At 57.8% G+C, this 16,687-nt stretch overlaps 1 protein-coding gene across 1 annotated transcript in view; it reads left to right on the forward strand.

Annotated features, from left to right (window-relative positions):
- Nucleotides 1-7,960: 7,960 nt before the first annotated feature.
- The window catches only part of LMX1B (LIM homeobox transcription factor 1 beta), an 81,151-nt gene continuing 72,424 nt past the window's right edge, over nucleotides 7,961-16,687 (forward strand). Inside the window, exons 1-3 of the mRNA XM_054646482.2 lie at nucleotides 7,961-8,400; nucleotides 8,544-8,790; nucleotides 9,119-9,305. Coding sequence (XP_054502457.1) covers nucleotides 8,652-8,790; nucleotides 9,119-9,305 — 326 coding nt within the window. The 5' untranslated portion in view covers nucleotides 7,961-8,400; nucleotides 8,544-8,651. The remainder of the gene's footprint in view (nucleotides 8,401-8,543; nucleotides 8,791-9,118; nucleotides 9,306-16,687) is intronic.

Raw genomic sequence — 16,687 nt, forward strand, 5'->3', positions numbered from 1 at the left:
TTCTTTTACTAATTAACCACAATTTTTCTTAACATTTTTGACTGCAACTCCCGCTTCCCACACAAAGGCGGGGAAAAGACTCTGCAGCGTACAAGGTGTCAGAAACGAGATCGTGAAGGCGCTGCCGGCTGTGCGTGCGCCGGGGCCGGGGCAGCGGGAGGAACCGTGCCCTCGGCGTGCTCTGCGGCGAGATCCCCTCGGGACAGAGGGAGCCCGACCCAGCGACCCCTCACCTTCCCCTTCCCCGCTTCCACGGCGCGGCCAGCGGGGCTCGGGTGCCGCTCGAGCGGCTTGCGTGGGCTCCGGAGCGATCTCAGAGCCTTCGTGTGCGAGCCCACCGACACGCTCGCTCTGCCCTGCGTTTATGAGCAACGCGTTTGTTCCTTGGCACTTATAAAAACCGGGACCCGGGAGCTCATGCGCTGCTGCTCCCCGAGGGTCTGAGCTCGGTGTCGGTCCCAGCAGCTGCCGGGCAGGAGCGGAGGTCCCGCACCGTGGCGGGGCTCCGGAGCCTCCGCCGGGGGAAGGTGCGGACCCGCAGCGGCGGCGGGGCCTCCGCCGGCTCTCTCCTGCCCGTGCTGCTGTTCATTGTCCTTCCGAGCCCCAGCGGGCCGAAGCCGTGCGGACCGGGCTGGTTCCGCTGCGGGGCTGTGCGCAGCCTGCGCTCGGCTGTAGTGCCCCTCTGATTTATCATATATTATCATATAAACTGATTTATCGATCAGTTTATATGATGGGCTGCTTGGGATTGAGGGGTTGGGGTCTTTTTGTTTTCTAAATCGGGTTTAAGCAAAGATGAGGAGTTGAGCACGCACGGAACTCGTTCTATGTGGGCAAGTGATTGAACAAATCACTTTTTGCAACGGAACTCGCTTCGTCCAGAGCATAAGATCATTCCGGCGAGGGTGGTAGGCTGTCCCCGACCGAGATTTCAGGTGACCGCGACTGAAAACGTGAATGTGTTCATATCCACAGGGGCCACATCGAAAATCACACTGTGAAGTTCTCAATACAGTCTTCCAGTTCCCTCTTTGCAGTCCCTTTACCCCGGTTGGAAGGATGCTCCAATCTGTAGTAAATGTGACTGTTTGGGCACGCGTGTGTCCCATAAACTGTCTGTTCCTGGGGAACATCTTTCCCCGTCCATTACGCAAATACTGAACTTCAGAAATACCCAGGGAATCCCTACGGAAAGGGCAAAGCCAAAACTGGTCTAGGAACGGGGACCCTGCTCCATCGCCCTCTGACTCTTTATCCCCGTTTCCACATGTGGAGCCCCGAGACATCAAAATGTCTCGATTAAGGCAGAATCGGTCACCGCGACTCCAACGAAAAATATGCGGGTCCCTGGTTTTGAGATGAGCGTGTCCGTGTTGCGGGAAGGGGTGTCATGTGGACCCCGTCCTTGGCTAACTGAGGCTGCGGGTGAAATTGCTTATTGTCCATGATAACTTTTTAGCCGTAGGATCAGAGGTGATCCTAAAGGAAAAGACCTTGGGAAAGGGATTCCTCAACAATTTGATGCCGCAGCTGAGTTTACATAAATTTACTAGAGATAAATAGAAATAGTAAGCAATAAGCTGGGTTTATTGCTAATGGGAGGAAAAATTAGCCGTGTTCCTCCATGCCCGCCGGCAGGAGCGCGGGCAGCGGCCGCGGCAGGGGCGATGGCAGCCCTGCGTCCCGGAGCGCTCCAAGAGCCGCTCCAGGTTTCTCCGTGCCAGCACCTAGCACGTCAGGTAACTCAGATGTGCAAGAAAAGGAGAGAGAGGACAAGGAAACGCTGCCAGAAGAGCCTGCAGCCTCACGTGCGTCTTGCGAGCGATCAGCTGGCAGCAGGTGAGGAATCCCACGCTGGGAATTGCATCACGCACCGCTCGGCGCGCCGAGCTGCCAGGCGCGAGGTGCTGGAGAGCAGGAGGGTCTGAGGGGAGCGGGGCAGGAGCAGCCCCCGGGGCTGGGCTCGACCTGGGGGGTAGGAGGGACGGCCTCCCCCGACTCCCCCTTAGCCTCTCTCGGGCTTTGCTCAGCGTTATCCCCGCTTTCTGTGCGGCACGCAGGCTGCAGCATTTTGCTTCTCTCTTGAACCGTGTGTGTTTCGAGTCCCGAAGCAAATCCTTCCACCCCTGCATTCCTTAATGACAGCACAATAATCGCTAATACAAACCAGAGCGGAGCGCTCCGCTCAGGACAGCGCTGCTTACTCGCGCGGCTTCTGCTATTTCCCGTTGTAAGTGATCGTTTTCTATTGACAAAGGCAGCTCCGGAGAGCCTCAGCAGCCGCTGCAGCGCCGTCACCCCTGACTGCAGCTCCTGCTGTTCATATCTTTACGTAAAAGCGACGTCGTCTGCAGGCAGAGTCCACTCCTCTCTTCTCTTCTCCTCTCTTCCTCCCCAACGCGTTTTTTCACGTCTCTTTTCAAGAAGAGCCGGGGCAGCGGCGCTGCGTGGGCGCGCAAAGGGCGCGGCGGCGGAGCGGTGTCTGCGAGCTCCTGCCGGGCCCAGGCGCTTCATTGGCGCTACGCGGAGCTCTGGGCGGCCCCGGTGCGAGAAGGAGAGCGGCTCGGGGCGGTCGCGGCCCGCGCTCCCCTCGGCACGGCGCGAGGAAGCATTAGTTATAACGGAGAGGCCTCCCAGAACAAAAAGGAAACGATTTCTCCTTGTTGTTATTTTTTTTCCCCCTGAAAATCGAGCTGTATTTAGGTTCCTCGATTAAACCTACAGAAACCATCCCGCAGCGCTTCGGAAAAGCAGAGGAGCGGCCGGCCTCCTCCTCTGAGGAGCTGACCCTGTGACGAGAGCCCCGAGCGGCCTCGCCGCGCCCGACGGCTCCCAGCGCCGCCCGGCACGGGCAGCCCTCTTGCACCGGCAACCCCAGATACAGCTCGGGGGGCGGCGGGTCCCGCGGGGGCCAGGATCCTGCCGGACCGCCCGCGCAGCTGCCGAGCCGGCGGAGCGGGCTCCCGCCCCGTTCTCGACGCCGCCCGGCCGGCGCCGAGCGTTCGCCGTGCCCCGCGGACAGCCCTGGCCCGGGGCCCCCGCCCGGGCTACTCCACGCACCTGGCAATTCTCGGGAGAAAAAGCAGAAGATTGGGGCGGCCTCGTCCTTTCCCGTCCCACTGCCCCGCTCAGGCCAGCTCGGGAGACGCGGCTCTGCCGAGCGCGTCCCTGCGGGAGCACGTCCCGCCGAGAGGGACGGCCCCGGGACAGGAGCGCCCGGAGCGGCTCGCTGATTGTCTCGGCCCTCGCCCGCTCTCTGGGGCACCTGCCGAGTGTCTGTGCGGGGAACGCCACCGGCGCGGGCACGGCCTCTGCCTCGCCGGCCCAGCCCGCTCCCCGGCAACGGCGGGGCACCGCCAGAGCCCCGGGAGCGCCTCGGGGGCTGCCGAGCCCCGCGGCCGCGCAGGGACCCCGAGGGCAGCACGGGTGGGGGGCGCCGCCGCCCCCATCCCGCTCCGGCCGGCGGGACCGGTGCAGAGGCTTGGCAGATGAAAGGCTGCGCTCGCAGACGTTCCCCGCGCCGTCAGGTCCTGTCGTTCCCCCCCCAACCCCCCCGGGTGCACATGTCAGAGTTCACAGACCTGGCTGCTGCCTTTTACAACACTGAGCTGTAAAAGAGCGGATATTAAACCCGTATAATAGATCCAGCTCCAAGGAGAGGTTGAATTTCCCAGTGAAACGAAGGTATTTGCCCTGAACTGGGGAAGGACCCCTCCCACACCCCCTGGGCTGGAAAACCCGCAGAGCCGTCAGAGACCGGCGGTAAACTCTGCCCCCAGCCTCGCACCTGGCATCGGTCGCCGCGGGGGCACATGTGCGCGACACGCTGCTGCCAGCCGGGCTCCTCACGCCCGCCCCATCGGTCCCTGCCCCCGGCGAGCGGCCGCACAGAGCCCTTGCGTTCGGGGCGACCCGGCCCCGAGCCCGGCGGCCGCCACCGCTGTCACGGGGCCCGTTGGGTCGCTGCGGCTCAGGGCGGGTGAGGAACAGGGCTGAGCCAGTAACAAGGCCCGCGCTAGAGCTCTGCGAGCGGGCAGCCAGAGCCGGGGCCTGATGAGGATGAGGAGCAGCCTCCGCCTGGGGCGCAGCCCTTGCGGGTGTGCCCGGCGCCGGGTTAGTCGCGGGCGCAGCACGGAGCCGCCGGTCGCCGCAGGAGGGGCCGAGTGGCGGAGCTGCTCCGCGCCGGGCCTTAGAGCCGAGCCCGGTCCTGCGGCTCCTTGGGGCGGGCGGGGGGCTCGAGCCCTCCACGCCACGAGGCCATCAGGACGGGCGCTCCACGGGCGGAGGGAATGCGGAGCCCGAGCTTGTCTGCCGCGCTGCCCTCAAAAATCCACTTAGGGAAGATGAAGGCGCATGCAAATGCGTGGCGCCTCCTCGCCTGTGCCTTTAATCATGGTAAATTGGCTCCCGTTCCTCCAGGCCCCCCGAAAAGGCACTCGGCGGCACCGCACCGCGGTGGGGTTAGGACTCAGCGCTGCGCAGCACCCGCCGCTCCCTGGGGCTTTCCGGCTCCTCGGCGCGGCACCGACGCCCTGCCTGACCCGCCTCGCTCAGCAATTTTCCTACCCAAATGCTGTCGTGACGGGAACAGAGAGCAGAGATAGATAGCATCAAGCGGCCTATATCAAAGAGGTCCTGCTTAATTAAAATACCGGCTCCGTGCTCGCCGCTTTTCACGCGGCGCGGCCTCCGACCGCATTCTGCCTGATACTGCCGGCACCACCTTCCCTATCGGCCACCCTGGCTGGCCCCGTCCCTGATCGCTGGCCCTGTCACCTGCTCCGTGAGGCCGCCGGGCGAACAGGGTCGTCTCTCTGGGCCGTGGAGCAGCCGCTCGTCAGACGGGCCGGTCCCGGTGGGGCTGCTGCGAGGCACGGGGAGACTCCGCGTGGTTCACGGAACATTTGTTTGCATTACTGAGCAACAGTCCGATAATTTATTGTTATTGTTATTAGTAACTACACTTAGTAGCTCGTTCACATCCATCCTTCCGAGGGGGGAGCGCGGGCTGGATCAGTCACCGTCGTGCGCCAGCGGCGGCTCCTCCCGGGCCGGGGCCGCTCCGCTAGGGCCACCGAGCCAAATCGGCCCGGTCCTGGGACTGCACGCACGTCGACGGCCGGGGGAGAGGCCCGGCGACGTGGAAGCACCGGGCGGCGGGCGCCGCCACCGGGGGCTCGGTCGGAGCGGCGGACTTGCAGCTTGGGGAGCGCCCTGTTGTGGGAGGCTCCGCGGACAACCGGCAGTGAGGCCGCCCGAGGGGCGGCCGCCGGTCTCCGTGCCGGTGCCGAAGCCAGGCAGCTGTCCTCCGTGCCGGCAGCCTGGTGCCCCGGCTCCCCGAACGCCGCGGGTGTTTTTCTGTGCACCGGCGTCGGCCGCTGGCGAGCGGGGAAGGCCAGGGCTCCGCAGGGGAGCGAGTTGCGGAGTCCGGCTGTGGGTGGAGAAGAACAGGACACGGTGAGCCGTTGGCACGCGGCTGCCCAGGGCCTCCCCCCGCGCCCCGCTGCCGCGGAGCCGCAGGGCTGGGGCCGGCGGCCGCGCACCGCTAGGCTGGAGGCCTGTCCGGCCCGTCCAGGGGTGGGAAGCGCCGCCGTCCCGGCGCTGCGCGGCTCCCGGTCCGGTCGGCCCCGCTCGCCCCGGCCCCGCCGCTCGCCCCGGCTGACCCCGCGCCCGCCGAGCCCCTGCCGTGCCGCCGCGCGCCGCCAGGGGGCAGGCTGCGCCCGAGCCCCGCCGCGCCGGCACCGGGCCCGGCCCAGCCCCGCTCAGCCCGGACCGGCACCGGCACCGGCACCGGCACCGCCCGGGGCTGCCCCGGCCGCACGACCGGACCGCACGGCCCGCACCAAACCGCAGCCTGCGGAGCGCCCGGCACCCCACTGGTCGTGCCCACCTCAGCAGGGGAGCGGGCGGTGCCCGTCGGTACTGGGGAAAACACGCGTCCGGGCAGCCGGGAACGCGCACAGACAGACTGCACGGACGCCCGCGCATCCGCCGGCACCGCACGCTTTTGCGGAGAAAGCCCGGCGCCCCCCTGGCCTCGTGCGGAGACGCCCGTGGCCCTCCCGGGTTCCCGCTCACGCCCGGGGTCCCGCTGCGCTCCCCGCAGCGCCGGGTACCGCGAGCATTTGCACCGGGCGGGACCGACGGGCCAGGAGCCGGGACGGGGCGGCGCGTCCCGGCGGCCGGTGGGGGAGTCGGTGCGGAGGGCTCGGCCGTTGTTAGTTATCCCGATGGTTCCTTCCTCCTGCCTCGTTTGGGAAGGATTGGGACCGACTGCTTTTCTTGTTCGACTCTCAAATTTAACTCAAAACAAAGAGATTTGCCTTGCAAATAAAAGGACAATTCGAAGGAAGCCGCGGGGAGGTGGGGCTACGTAGTCTGGTTAGGGTTTATTTCTGTGATGGTTTTGCGCGTGGGTGTTTTAATTGCATTTCGTTTTTCGTTAAAAGCATTATATAAACCTATATAACACCTCATCGAATTGTTCTCGGGGCAGGAGCGGGGATAACAATTACCCGGCGCAGTGCTCGTATACACACACGGAGAGAAGCAACAAACCTTTAATGTGATATTTGCGAGTAAAAGCCCACGAACAAAGCTGGAATTACTGCTGCGGGTGCAGGGCTGGGGGCTTTCGCTCTGCTTCCCGGTCCCGCTGCTCAGCGCTGCCTTTTCGTTGAGTTTTGAGGAGGTGTTTTTTTCTTGTTATTTTACAGCCAGAATTTATGAAAATTCCTGCGAAACAGGGGCTTTAATTTTCCACGCAGTTGTAGAAGATAATTTGATGGAAGCCCTGTGTGATGGAGAACTCCGAATCCTTACACGAAAATAGGAAGGGGACATAAAAAATTAATGTGAACGATCAGCTTTTGCGCCACTGATTGAACTGTGAAATCTTAGCAGCCTTTATCTTGATCTCAGAATTAAATAATCATATATTATTTTTTCAGCATTAACGACAAAGATTTTCCGATTTCTACCGTCTAGAACAAAAACAAATAGGCTGTGTTACTGAAAACCTTTTCCAAAATAATTTACTAAAACACTGTGACGAATTTTTATCAAAGATTTTTTCCGTGCGAAAACTGCATAAAAAGAAGTTTTATCTTAAGACCCACAAAACAGAAGCATTAAGTAATTTAAGTTAACATTCGTCCTGCTTATTAAGTATCAATATTTTAGGAGCATTACAAAATATACTCCTTCTCTTGACAGGGTCATGGCATATCACAGGTCACATTAAGAATCTCCGCAAAGAATTTTTTCTGGATTTTCATTTCCTCATATTTAGATTTTAACGGTATCAGGAGAAAAAAGCAAACAAAGATACAAACAAAAACGAACGAACAAAAAAACAAACAAACAAACAAAAAAACCCAAAACAAAACCACGAAAGGGGAGCCGGCAGCGCGGGGTCCGGCGCTCCATGCAGGATCCCTTTCCCGTCGTTTTCTCCTCGGAGGGAATCGCGGCGCGGTGAGCGCGGGCTGTCCCGCACACGAGCGCACCGCACCGAGCCCGCGGTTCAAAAGCGTTGGCGACCAAGCCGAGCGGGCAGCGCCGCTGCGGGAGCGGGCACGGGCTCCGCCGCCGCAAAGCTCCCGCAGCCCTCGGCCGCTGCTCCCCCCGAGCTTTCCCGCTGGCAGCCTCAGCGGGACGGTTCGGAGCCGCCCTTCGAGGAAGGGCGTGCGCGGCGCGATCCCCGCTGCCCCGTCCCGCGTGCCCGCCGGGGCCGGTCGCGCCGCTGCCGTCCGCGGGACAGAGCCGCGTCCCCGCCGGTCCCGGGGCCCCGAGGGACGGTTCTGCAGCCACCTGCCCGCGGCCCGGCGCTGGACGCGCGCTGCTACCTACCCCGGCCAGGGCAGGAGCCGAGAGCCGCCGTCGGGCCAGGAGCAGCGCGGGGCGCGGACCGGGGAGCGGAGCAGCCGGGGTCCCGCTCATCCGCCACCCTCGGCAGCCAAGACCGCTCTCCCCCTCCGCGGCCCGCGGGGGCGCGACCCGGGCCCGCGCTGCCCGCGCCGCTCGGCCGCCCCGGGGTGCACGGAGCCGGCCGCCCCGGGCGCCGCCGCGCTTCAGGGGCCGCGGGGGCCCGGCGGGGCCAGGGCACTATTTGACGTCGAGGAGACGGATCACCGCGGCGCAGCGATACGCCGCGCACCAATGGAGTTCAAATGTCAGCAAGTTTGAGGAGGGGTGAGGCGCCGGGGGGTGTGTTCCTCCGCCGCGGCCCCTGCTCTAAACGGCGCGGCTCCTCGGGCCGCCGCACGGCTCAGGGGCTGGGAGCGCCGGGAGCCCCGTGCCCCGCCCGGCCCGCCGCGCCCGCGCTCCGCCCGGCACGGCCCGCCCCGGGAGGGCCCTCCGCGCCAAGCAGGGCGTGGGTCCGGCGCTGCCGGCGAGCAGGTGACACCGCGGCTGCCCGGCGCCGTGTGCGCGGCATGTGCGCGCCCGTGTAGCGGGGCGGCCCCATGGGCGGCGGCGCCGGCTCCTGCCTCTGCCCCCCGTCTCTGGAAGCCCGGGCAGGAAACGCTCCTCATGTCTTCCAGATAAAAATAAAAGCGACTCCTTCCTCCCGGCCGCAGAGTGTCCCCGCGCCCGGCCCGACGCGGGGCTGAGCTGGCCCCGCCGCCCGGCAGCGCCTCTCGCCGCCGCTCATGGACATCGCGACGGGTCCCGAGTCCTTGGAGAGGTGCTTCCCGCGGGGCCCACCGGACTGCGCCAAGATGCTGGACGGCATTAAAATGGAAGACCACCCCCTGCGCTCGGGGCCGGCCACGCTGGGAGTGCTGCTGGGTGAGTTGCCGGTCGCTTCTTGACTACGCCGAGAGCCGTCCCGCGCACCGCTCCGTGCCCGGGGCTGCGCTCCGAGGGGCCCGGCCGGTCTGATGCCGACCGTGGCCGGCCAGCCCCCGAGCGGTGCGGGGCGCGGGACCGTCTCGCCGGCATGTGCGGGGCGCGGGACCGGCGGCAGCCGTCGAGCTCGGTGTTACCGACCGGCTGGGCCGGGCGGACCGCGCTGCCCGGGACGGGGACTGCGGAGCGGGGCCGGGTTGTGTCGGGGCTGGGAGCGGGGCCAGGTGGGGCCAGGGCCGGCGCCTGACGCCGCCGTCTGCCGTTGCAGGGTCGGAGTGCCAGCACCAGGCCGTCTGCGAGGGCTGCCAGCGGCCCATCTCGGACCGGTTCCTGATGCGGGTGAACGAGTCCTCCTGGCATGAGGAGTGCCTACAGTGCGCCGCGTGCCAGCAGGCGCTCACCACCAGCTGCTACTTCCGGGACCGCAAGCTCTACTGCAAGCAGGACTACCAACAGTAAGGGCGCGGGGGGCGGCGGGGGTCCCGCCGGGGCGGCCCGGCCCGGCCTGGCCCGGCCCGCGGCGCGCGGCGGCTCGGGGCGTGTTCCCGACCGGGCCGCGCCCCGTGCCCGGCGGAGCGGGGCAGCCCGGCACCGGGCTCACGGCTACGGGTGGCGGCCACGGCGAGCGGGGACCCCGGCGTAGGCTGCGCGGAGGGCATGAATGGGACCGAAGACACCGAGCCGTGGCGTCCGGCCCGGGCAGGGCTGCCTCCCGCCCCGGGCCCGCCGCGGTCCGGTACCGTGCGGTGCCGTCGGGCGGGACGGCGATGGGGCGGCCCGGCCCGGTTTGGGCCGCGCAGGCAGCGCCGCGCTCGGAGCCGTCCCGCGGCTCTCTCCTGCCCGCCGCGAGTCCCGTCCCACCCGCTGCCCCGGAGCCGCCCCGAGAGGCCGAGGCCCCAGAAAGGCCGATGCCCCTGCCCGGCGGCGGGGCCGGGGGCTCGGCGCGGCCGTCGCTGCGCTGCTGCGGGCCGGCCCGCTGGAACGGCCGTCGGGCGCGGCGGGGCCCGGCCGAGGGACCGGCGCGGCGGCGGGAGAAGGCCGGCGCTGAGCCTGGCCCCGGCCCCGGCCCCGGCGTTGCCCGCGCTCTCTCTTATTGCGGCTTTATCCCCAAATGTCAGGCGCTGTCGGGAGCGGCCCCCGCCGCGCCGCGGCCCCGCGCAGGGACGGAGCCCGGCCCCGCGCCGGGCCGCCCTCCCCTGCAGAAGCCCACTTCATGCTTGTCACCTAAATTGAGGATCCTTTTTGTGCCGGGAGGGGGGCGAACATGGGCATTTCAATCACTAGGACATAATATGGCTCTGCTAGAAGTCTGGCAACAAACAAAGAACAACAACTATTGGTTTGCATCAACTTTTGTCAGGCATTCAGCAGGCATCCAGAAAGGCCTGAAGTGGCTTAGTGGCAACAATGTGCATTTCATAGCTACAGCATGAAAATCCATCTCCATGGAAACGGGTAGTAAATGCTAACATGACATGCTGAGTATAAATATTGTGAGGGTTATAACTCTTGTATAAATGGCCCAGATAAATGTCCCCCTGTTTAGGAATTACAACAAAACATGTTATTTCATGCTGCAGCCCTCGCTAGCTCCCAGAGTCCTCCATAGCCCGGGCACTGTGCATGGGAATAACTCCAGGCTTGCCCGCGGGCCGCCGCCATCCCGCCCTTGTGGGGCTGGGGCTGCGGCACCTTTAGGGTTTTCTCGTGCCCAGTTTAGGGACCCCGTGCACAGGCTTTGCCTTTCATTTCTACGCAAAATAAACCACCCTGTGGTAGCTGTAGTTGTAGATCGGCGAAACTTCTTTTTCTATAGGTAGTAACACCTTAGACACTTTTGTTAATTAGTAAAGAATGTCGAATAGTCTTTAGGCTACCTAAAAAAGCATTATCTGGCAATGTAAATATTTACATTAATTGCAAATAAATGTACTCTCTAAAGTTCCCAACTTTAGTTTCTGTAAAAAATAAAGAATTGTACTTAGTGACCTAAAAAGCAAGATCAGAGAGTATTGCTTTGCAAAACAAAAACACTATTCTGACTGAAAACAGAATTGTTGCTGCTTCAGAACTTCCCGTATTACCAAAAGCGTCCAATTGTAGAGGGGGAAAATGGGGTAACCAGGCTGCCGAGCAATAAAAAGATATCAACATGTTGGCCTTTGTTGAATCCCAGCACCTAGTGTGACATGACATGGTGCCCTGCTGTGTGTGCCCCCGAGGACTGACAGCGGCAGCGGCTCACGGGAAGGGGAGGGGAGACACGCTAAATCAAAATTTGTTTTCTCTGAGATTTTATTAGCCCAAAAGAGCAAACATGTGAAACTGTGCTGACACGGATTGTGTGCCCTTTCAGAGCTAGAGAAATACTCGTTTATGGTAGCAAGAGGATAAAAATAGCTGTCTGTCCGTGCAAGTGGCCCTGGGCTGTGCGGTACTGAGGGTCGGTTTCATCCGTCAGGCTGGGGGAGTGAAGCCATGGGCGAGCTGTGAGAGGCAGAGAGGACATAGCCGGTGGTGGAACACCGGGTGGGAAACGCTTGTGCGCCCACAGAGAATGCCTTGGGGGAGTGAGATGGAATGGAACCCGCACGGAGCAAGACAGGCATCCCTAACATCAGATGCTTTTTGTTATCCTGAGTCCTATTTACAAATATCTGGGAAAATTTAAAACAACAACAACAAAAAAAAAGAATAAAGTTTACTTAAATATCTCAGTTCCTGAAATTTGCCTGAAATAGATTTTTCTGTACGTAGTAATGTAATTTAAAAGGTCAGATTTCTCCAGAACTCCCAGGACTATAATCAAGTGCTGTGTATATATCTTTGGGAAAATGGTGTCTCATCTTTCTAATGAAAGCAAGCTTCTGATGGGTCAGATATCAGACCTTACACCTTTCCCTGGGTCAGGAATGATTGCTGCCCATCCTTGGATGAGGGCATTTCACATTAGGGGGAAGGGTGAAAACAGTTTTTCTTTTCCTTTTTTCTTTTTATTTTTTTAAGAAAAATGTTGGCTATGGGAAGCTACCCTTATGCCTGGAATGTTACAGCAAATCCTGGGGGAGGTGGATTAGTAGCCCAAGCCCAGTTTGAAGTAGTCAGAGGTGCCTGATAAATGTAATTTATCACAAAAATATCATCAGTATGTCAGTGGGATAAGCTGGACATGTATTTTGGTCTCTTTTTAAAGAAGGAATTCAACTTGCAATGAGTACATACTGATGTTTTAAGTTAATGCAAAGTACTTATTTTGCTAAAATTTAGGATTTTGAGGGTCAGGTGCATTTGATGGCAAGGTTTTTAAGAAAAAAACCCCAGAGCAGTGGCATCAGGGAAGGCTGGCTTTCACAAGCCCCAGTCAAGCAGAATCTCTTTGATTTTAATTATAACTTTGCCAAATTGCTCCACTTTTGGAACCTTACACTGTGGGTTTTTGTTTTGGCGTTTTTTGTTGTTTTTTTTTTAAGAAGTTTGCTTTCTGAGAAATTGAAACCTTCAGAATTAATGGTTTTGGGTGGGTTTTTTTTTTGCTTTTGTTTGTTGTTTTTTTTTTTTTTTTTCAAAAATAGAAGGCTTTTGGTAGTTGTATTTTGGTTCTTTGCTTAAATGAATTTACTTATTGTATCACTCATAACAGTGCTTTCTACTACAAAATGTTAGCATTTATAAATGATACATTTATTTTCCACTTGTGATTTAATTTTTTTTCTTTTGTGATTGTGCCTTTCTGGTTTGTTTTTCTCTCACTGCCCAGTGTTATATAGAAATTTGCCCTAGTTCTTGCTGATAGTGAAAAAAGATATGTTATGAAAAATAACTGTTCCAGGATATGTATTTCATGTCTAAGCAATGCATATAATTTATAGAAAGATCTCTATTCCTGTTTAAGTTTTGGAAATAAAGGCTCTAAAAGAGCTTTTTATTCAGGGGACCAGATAGCAAACACCCACAGTCCCTATGTTAATATTTTTCATTAATGCATTCTAAGTTTTGCTTAGGATGAGAAAGAGAAATATTCAGGCTTTTGTTCTTTTCCATGTGTCAGGTATCGTTTTAGCATCGCTTTTGGATGCTATTAAAAAGACCCACCATGTATTTCTGTTCTTCATCTTTGAGTCCTTTCTTGTCGGTGGCTGGGCTCGGTTTTGCTGTGCAGTCGGAGCAGCAAAGGAACGTCCCTCGCAGAAGGAAAGGAGCCCCTGAAGCCTCGGTGCTGGGGGAAGCCTTGCCCCCTCCAGATTTTGGGAATGCTTTCACGCGAGCTAACGCTGATGTTTCTCACTTCAGTTGCGTTTTAGATTCAAAATATAACAAAAGCTTTCCCGTCAGTGAGTGTCTCTCGGTTTTGTGCCTGTTATTTCTCGCAGAGCGCGGGCTGTGGAATGTGGTGGGAGCCCGGTGCGGGAGGGACCCGAGCTCCCGGATTCTGCTGCGTGCACAGTGGACAATAGCCATCCGCGAAGGGCAGGATTTGATGTGTTTCCAGGGTTCCTGTTTTATTTTTAACGGAGGATCTGTTCGGCTCGTGGGTGCAGTAGTGCAGCGCTGTGAGCTCAGCGGAAGAACTGCGGGGATCGGGGATGCCCCCAGCTGCTTTCGCCCTGCGCTGGCCGGGCACCGGTGCTTGCGTGCGGGTCACTAGGAAACAGCACGGAAACCAGGTGAAACTTAGAGACAGGAGCAGCCTAAGCACATGCCCAGGACATGGAGTAATGATTAAAGTTATGTCATCCGCTAAAAATGCTTTTCCAGGTCGCTGGAGCACTCCGGCGTTCTCTCTGGCAGTCCCGCCGGCCCCGCGCGCTCCCCCAGCCCCATCAAACGCCCTCAGCGGGGTCAGAGCTCCGCGGGGGGAGCGGGGCCGTTCCGCAGCCGCTGACGTCAGCGCAGCGGCCGCGCTGGGGCCGGGCCCGCGGGGGCAGCGCCGGGGAGTCCCCAACGGGCCGGGCCGGGCCGGGCCGCGAGCGCTGCCGGGGACCCCGAGGGAGCGGTGCGGGATCCGGGGAGACATTTTGGTTACTGCTGCAATCGCTGCAGCACCGCACAAAATAACTGCGATGCAAAGATATGCGCTGATCGTGACGGAAAACGATAGGGAAGATCTTTGTGCGGTACAGGCAATATGCAGTTAAATTAACAGGAGTATAATTTATAATGCTTTACTTCTAGCATGAGAAAAAAAAAATCATAGATGTGAAATACATTGAAAAAATTTTTTCACTTATTATAACAAACAGGAATACTTTGCATTCTGTTTAGAAACGGAGTCTGTTATTTTTGGGTCTAAATTTTTGAGGTAGTTCAAAGGCATACATCCCCTTTCCAACTATCAATAATATATCATGATGAAACAGCTGGATTATAATGTCTCTTTTTAAACTAATTATGCTATTAGTGTGTTTCAGTGGTAAATACACACCCCTGTCACTTCCCTCCGTTTTGGAGCAGCCTATAAAGCCTGGTATCTCCTAAAGTGCTCACTGCTCTGGTGAACCTGAAAGGGGGGGCGGGGGGGGCAGATTCAGCCAGCGGCTGCTTCATTTGGTCAGATATCTGGGCAGAAATATTCGAGAGAAAATGGAGTATGCTTTTCCTAATGCAGCTGTAGTTCTTTTTTGTTTGTTTTTTTTTTTTTTTTAATTCCAGATAAAATTTGGATTTAGGCTAAATCTGCTTTTTCTTGCTTGCAACAGGAACTGACTCAATTTTATTCAATATCTCTTCTGGAATGGCGAGTGCAGCAGAGAAAGGGATTGGTTAGAGGAGAGCTGAGCCCCTGCGCTCGGCGTGGAGGCCAGGGGGAGCTTTGGGAGCTTTGGGAGCTTTGCGAGGCTGCGGCGCTCGGGGAGCGAGCGGGGCCCTCCCGGCTGGCAGGGACCGGGCCGGGGCTGGCGGCTGCTCCGGGCTCCAGGGGCGGCTCGGGGCCGTTCCGTGCCCGCCGTCGCTGCCCCGCTGGGAGCTCCTGCGGGGCCCGGGGACCTGCGGACGGTCAATGCAACAGCAACACTTCAGGGCAGAATTGCAAATGGATTTTACACGGCTTGGGCCAGCCTGGACCAGGCTGCATAAAATTCAGAGTCAGAGAAAGGCTTTGGATTCCAAACCCCAGCACGATGGGAAAAGGCTGTTGCTGTGTCCTCTGTAGAAGGTGGGCAAGGGACAGGCTCACAAAAACCAGGAAAATTCTTCTCTTTGCCTACAGTTTTTTCCCCCACGTGATAAGTCGTGTTAATGCTCAAGTGAGGTAATGAACAAGCAAATAAATAAATAAAACGGTGAAGTGACTTGATCAGCAATCTCCGGTGAAGGTAAACAAACCAGGTATTGCTCTGGTATGGTTTGCTGTGGTAGGAAGGGGTTTTGGCATGATTTGGGATGAATACATTACTCACAGGGCACAGATTGACTCGAAATGACAGTTTCTTGTTCATTGCAGAACATAAAATTTCCACATTTGTTTTAAAACAAAGGACAAGATTAGTTATAAGTAACCATGTGTTGTGAGCCCCAACAGCTGAGTCTGCAGCAGCCAAACAAGGGAACTAGAAGACTCTCGAGATAAATGGGTACAGTTAGGAACAGAATTTTCCTTTCTCCATGTGAATTGAAATAACTAAATGAAGTGGGCAGGAAGTTTTTATTGAATATCCACCTTGCGTACTGTGTAGTTGTGGTTTGGTATAGCCAAGCTATGAATGAAAACTGATCTTTTTGATAAAAAAGTATTAGAATTTATTTAGCAAGCAGAGGTGTTTTCTGAGTTATGGTATTTTATGAAATGTAACAGGCAGATAACCTCATTTTGCAGCAGTAGAGCATTAACAGCACTGTTTACATTTGGGAAAGAGACATCACTTTTCTCTATTAGTAACTAAGTAAAAAAAATACATTAACAGCTTCACATCTAACTTAAAATAAATGTTGAAAGTCAAGCTAGACTTCTGAGTCTGCGGGGAGAATGTATAAAAGAGAAAAAAGATGAAAATACTCACAAGGTAAAATGAGCCTGAATTTTTATTTGAAATGCAGTGTTAGTGTTTCTAACATGCATGCTAATATAGATCTGAATCTTCAGTGTCTTGTTCAGGCAAATTATTCACTGGTTTTAGAAGCCCCTTTGAATTCAATACAAAATTGAGACAGATACTCAACTTTTTTCCTTTTTTTAAAAAAAATATTTTTACATATCAGCTTACGTTTACTTTACATTCCTGGACTTGCTTTAGCTAGACTCACACTCCTTGGAAGCAATCGTGCCTTAGCCTTGCCTTGCTCCTCAGCATACCTGCAGTTTCTCTGGCCACACCAGGAGCCCCGAGCCCAGAGCCAGCCCCGGCCCCAGCAGCAGGGTGGGAGGAGAGGGCTCCTGCCCTGGGCCCCAGCAGGCTGCTCTCGAAACAGCCATTTTGCAACATAGGCTCTGCTTGTTAAAAAACAAATTACTGGTAATGTTGTCTCCTCTTACCGACCAGCGCTACCCCGGATGAGTGTGCTGCCACGGCCCTGTTCGTGTGCTGAGCGTGCCTCACAAACACAGCACCATGTGCCCCATGGTGTGCACTTCTAATGCAGATCATTTTGAAGCAAAACCCTTAAAATGAAATATTTGTGGTGACCACAAAGCGTCTGCAGTCTCCGGAGGGTGCAGAGCTGAGGTCAGCAGGCACGCAGGGTCTGACGGCACCGGCAGCCCAGCCCGGACCACCTGCGCATGGCTCATCACCTCACTCTCACAGAATGGGAGGGGGTTTTACCTTTCAAAAACTATTTGCCTGTGGGCAGCCAACAAGTAGACTTTTCTGAGATTGTATTACAGTGAAGGGATTGTTAACAT

The sequence above is a fragment of the Agelaius phoeniceus genome, chromosome 21 (genome assembly GCF_051311805.1).
Source record: "Agelaius phoeniceus isolate bAgePho1 chromosome 21, bAgePho1.hap1, whole genome shotgun sequence".
NCBI lineage: Eukaryota > Metazoa > Chordata > Aves > Passeriformes > Icteridae > Agelaius > Agelaius phoeniceus.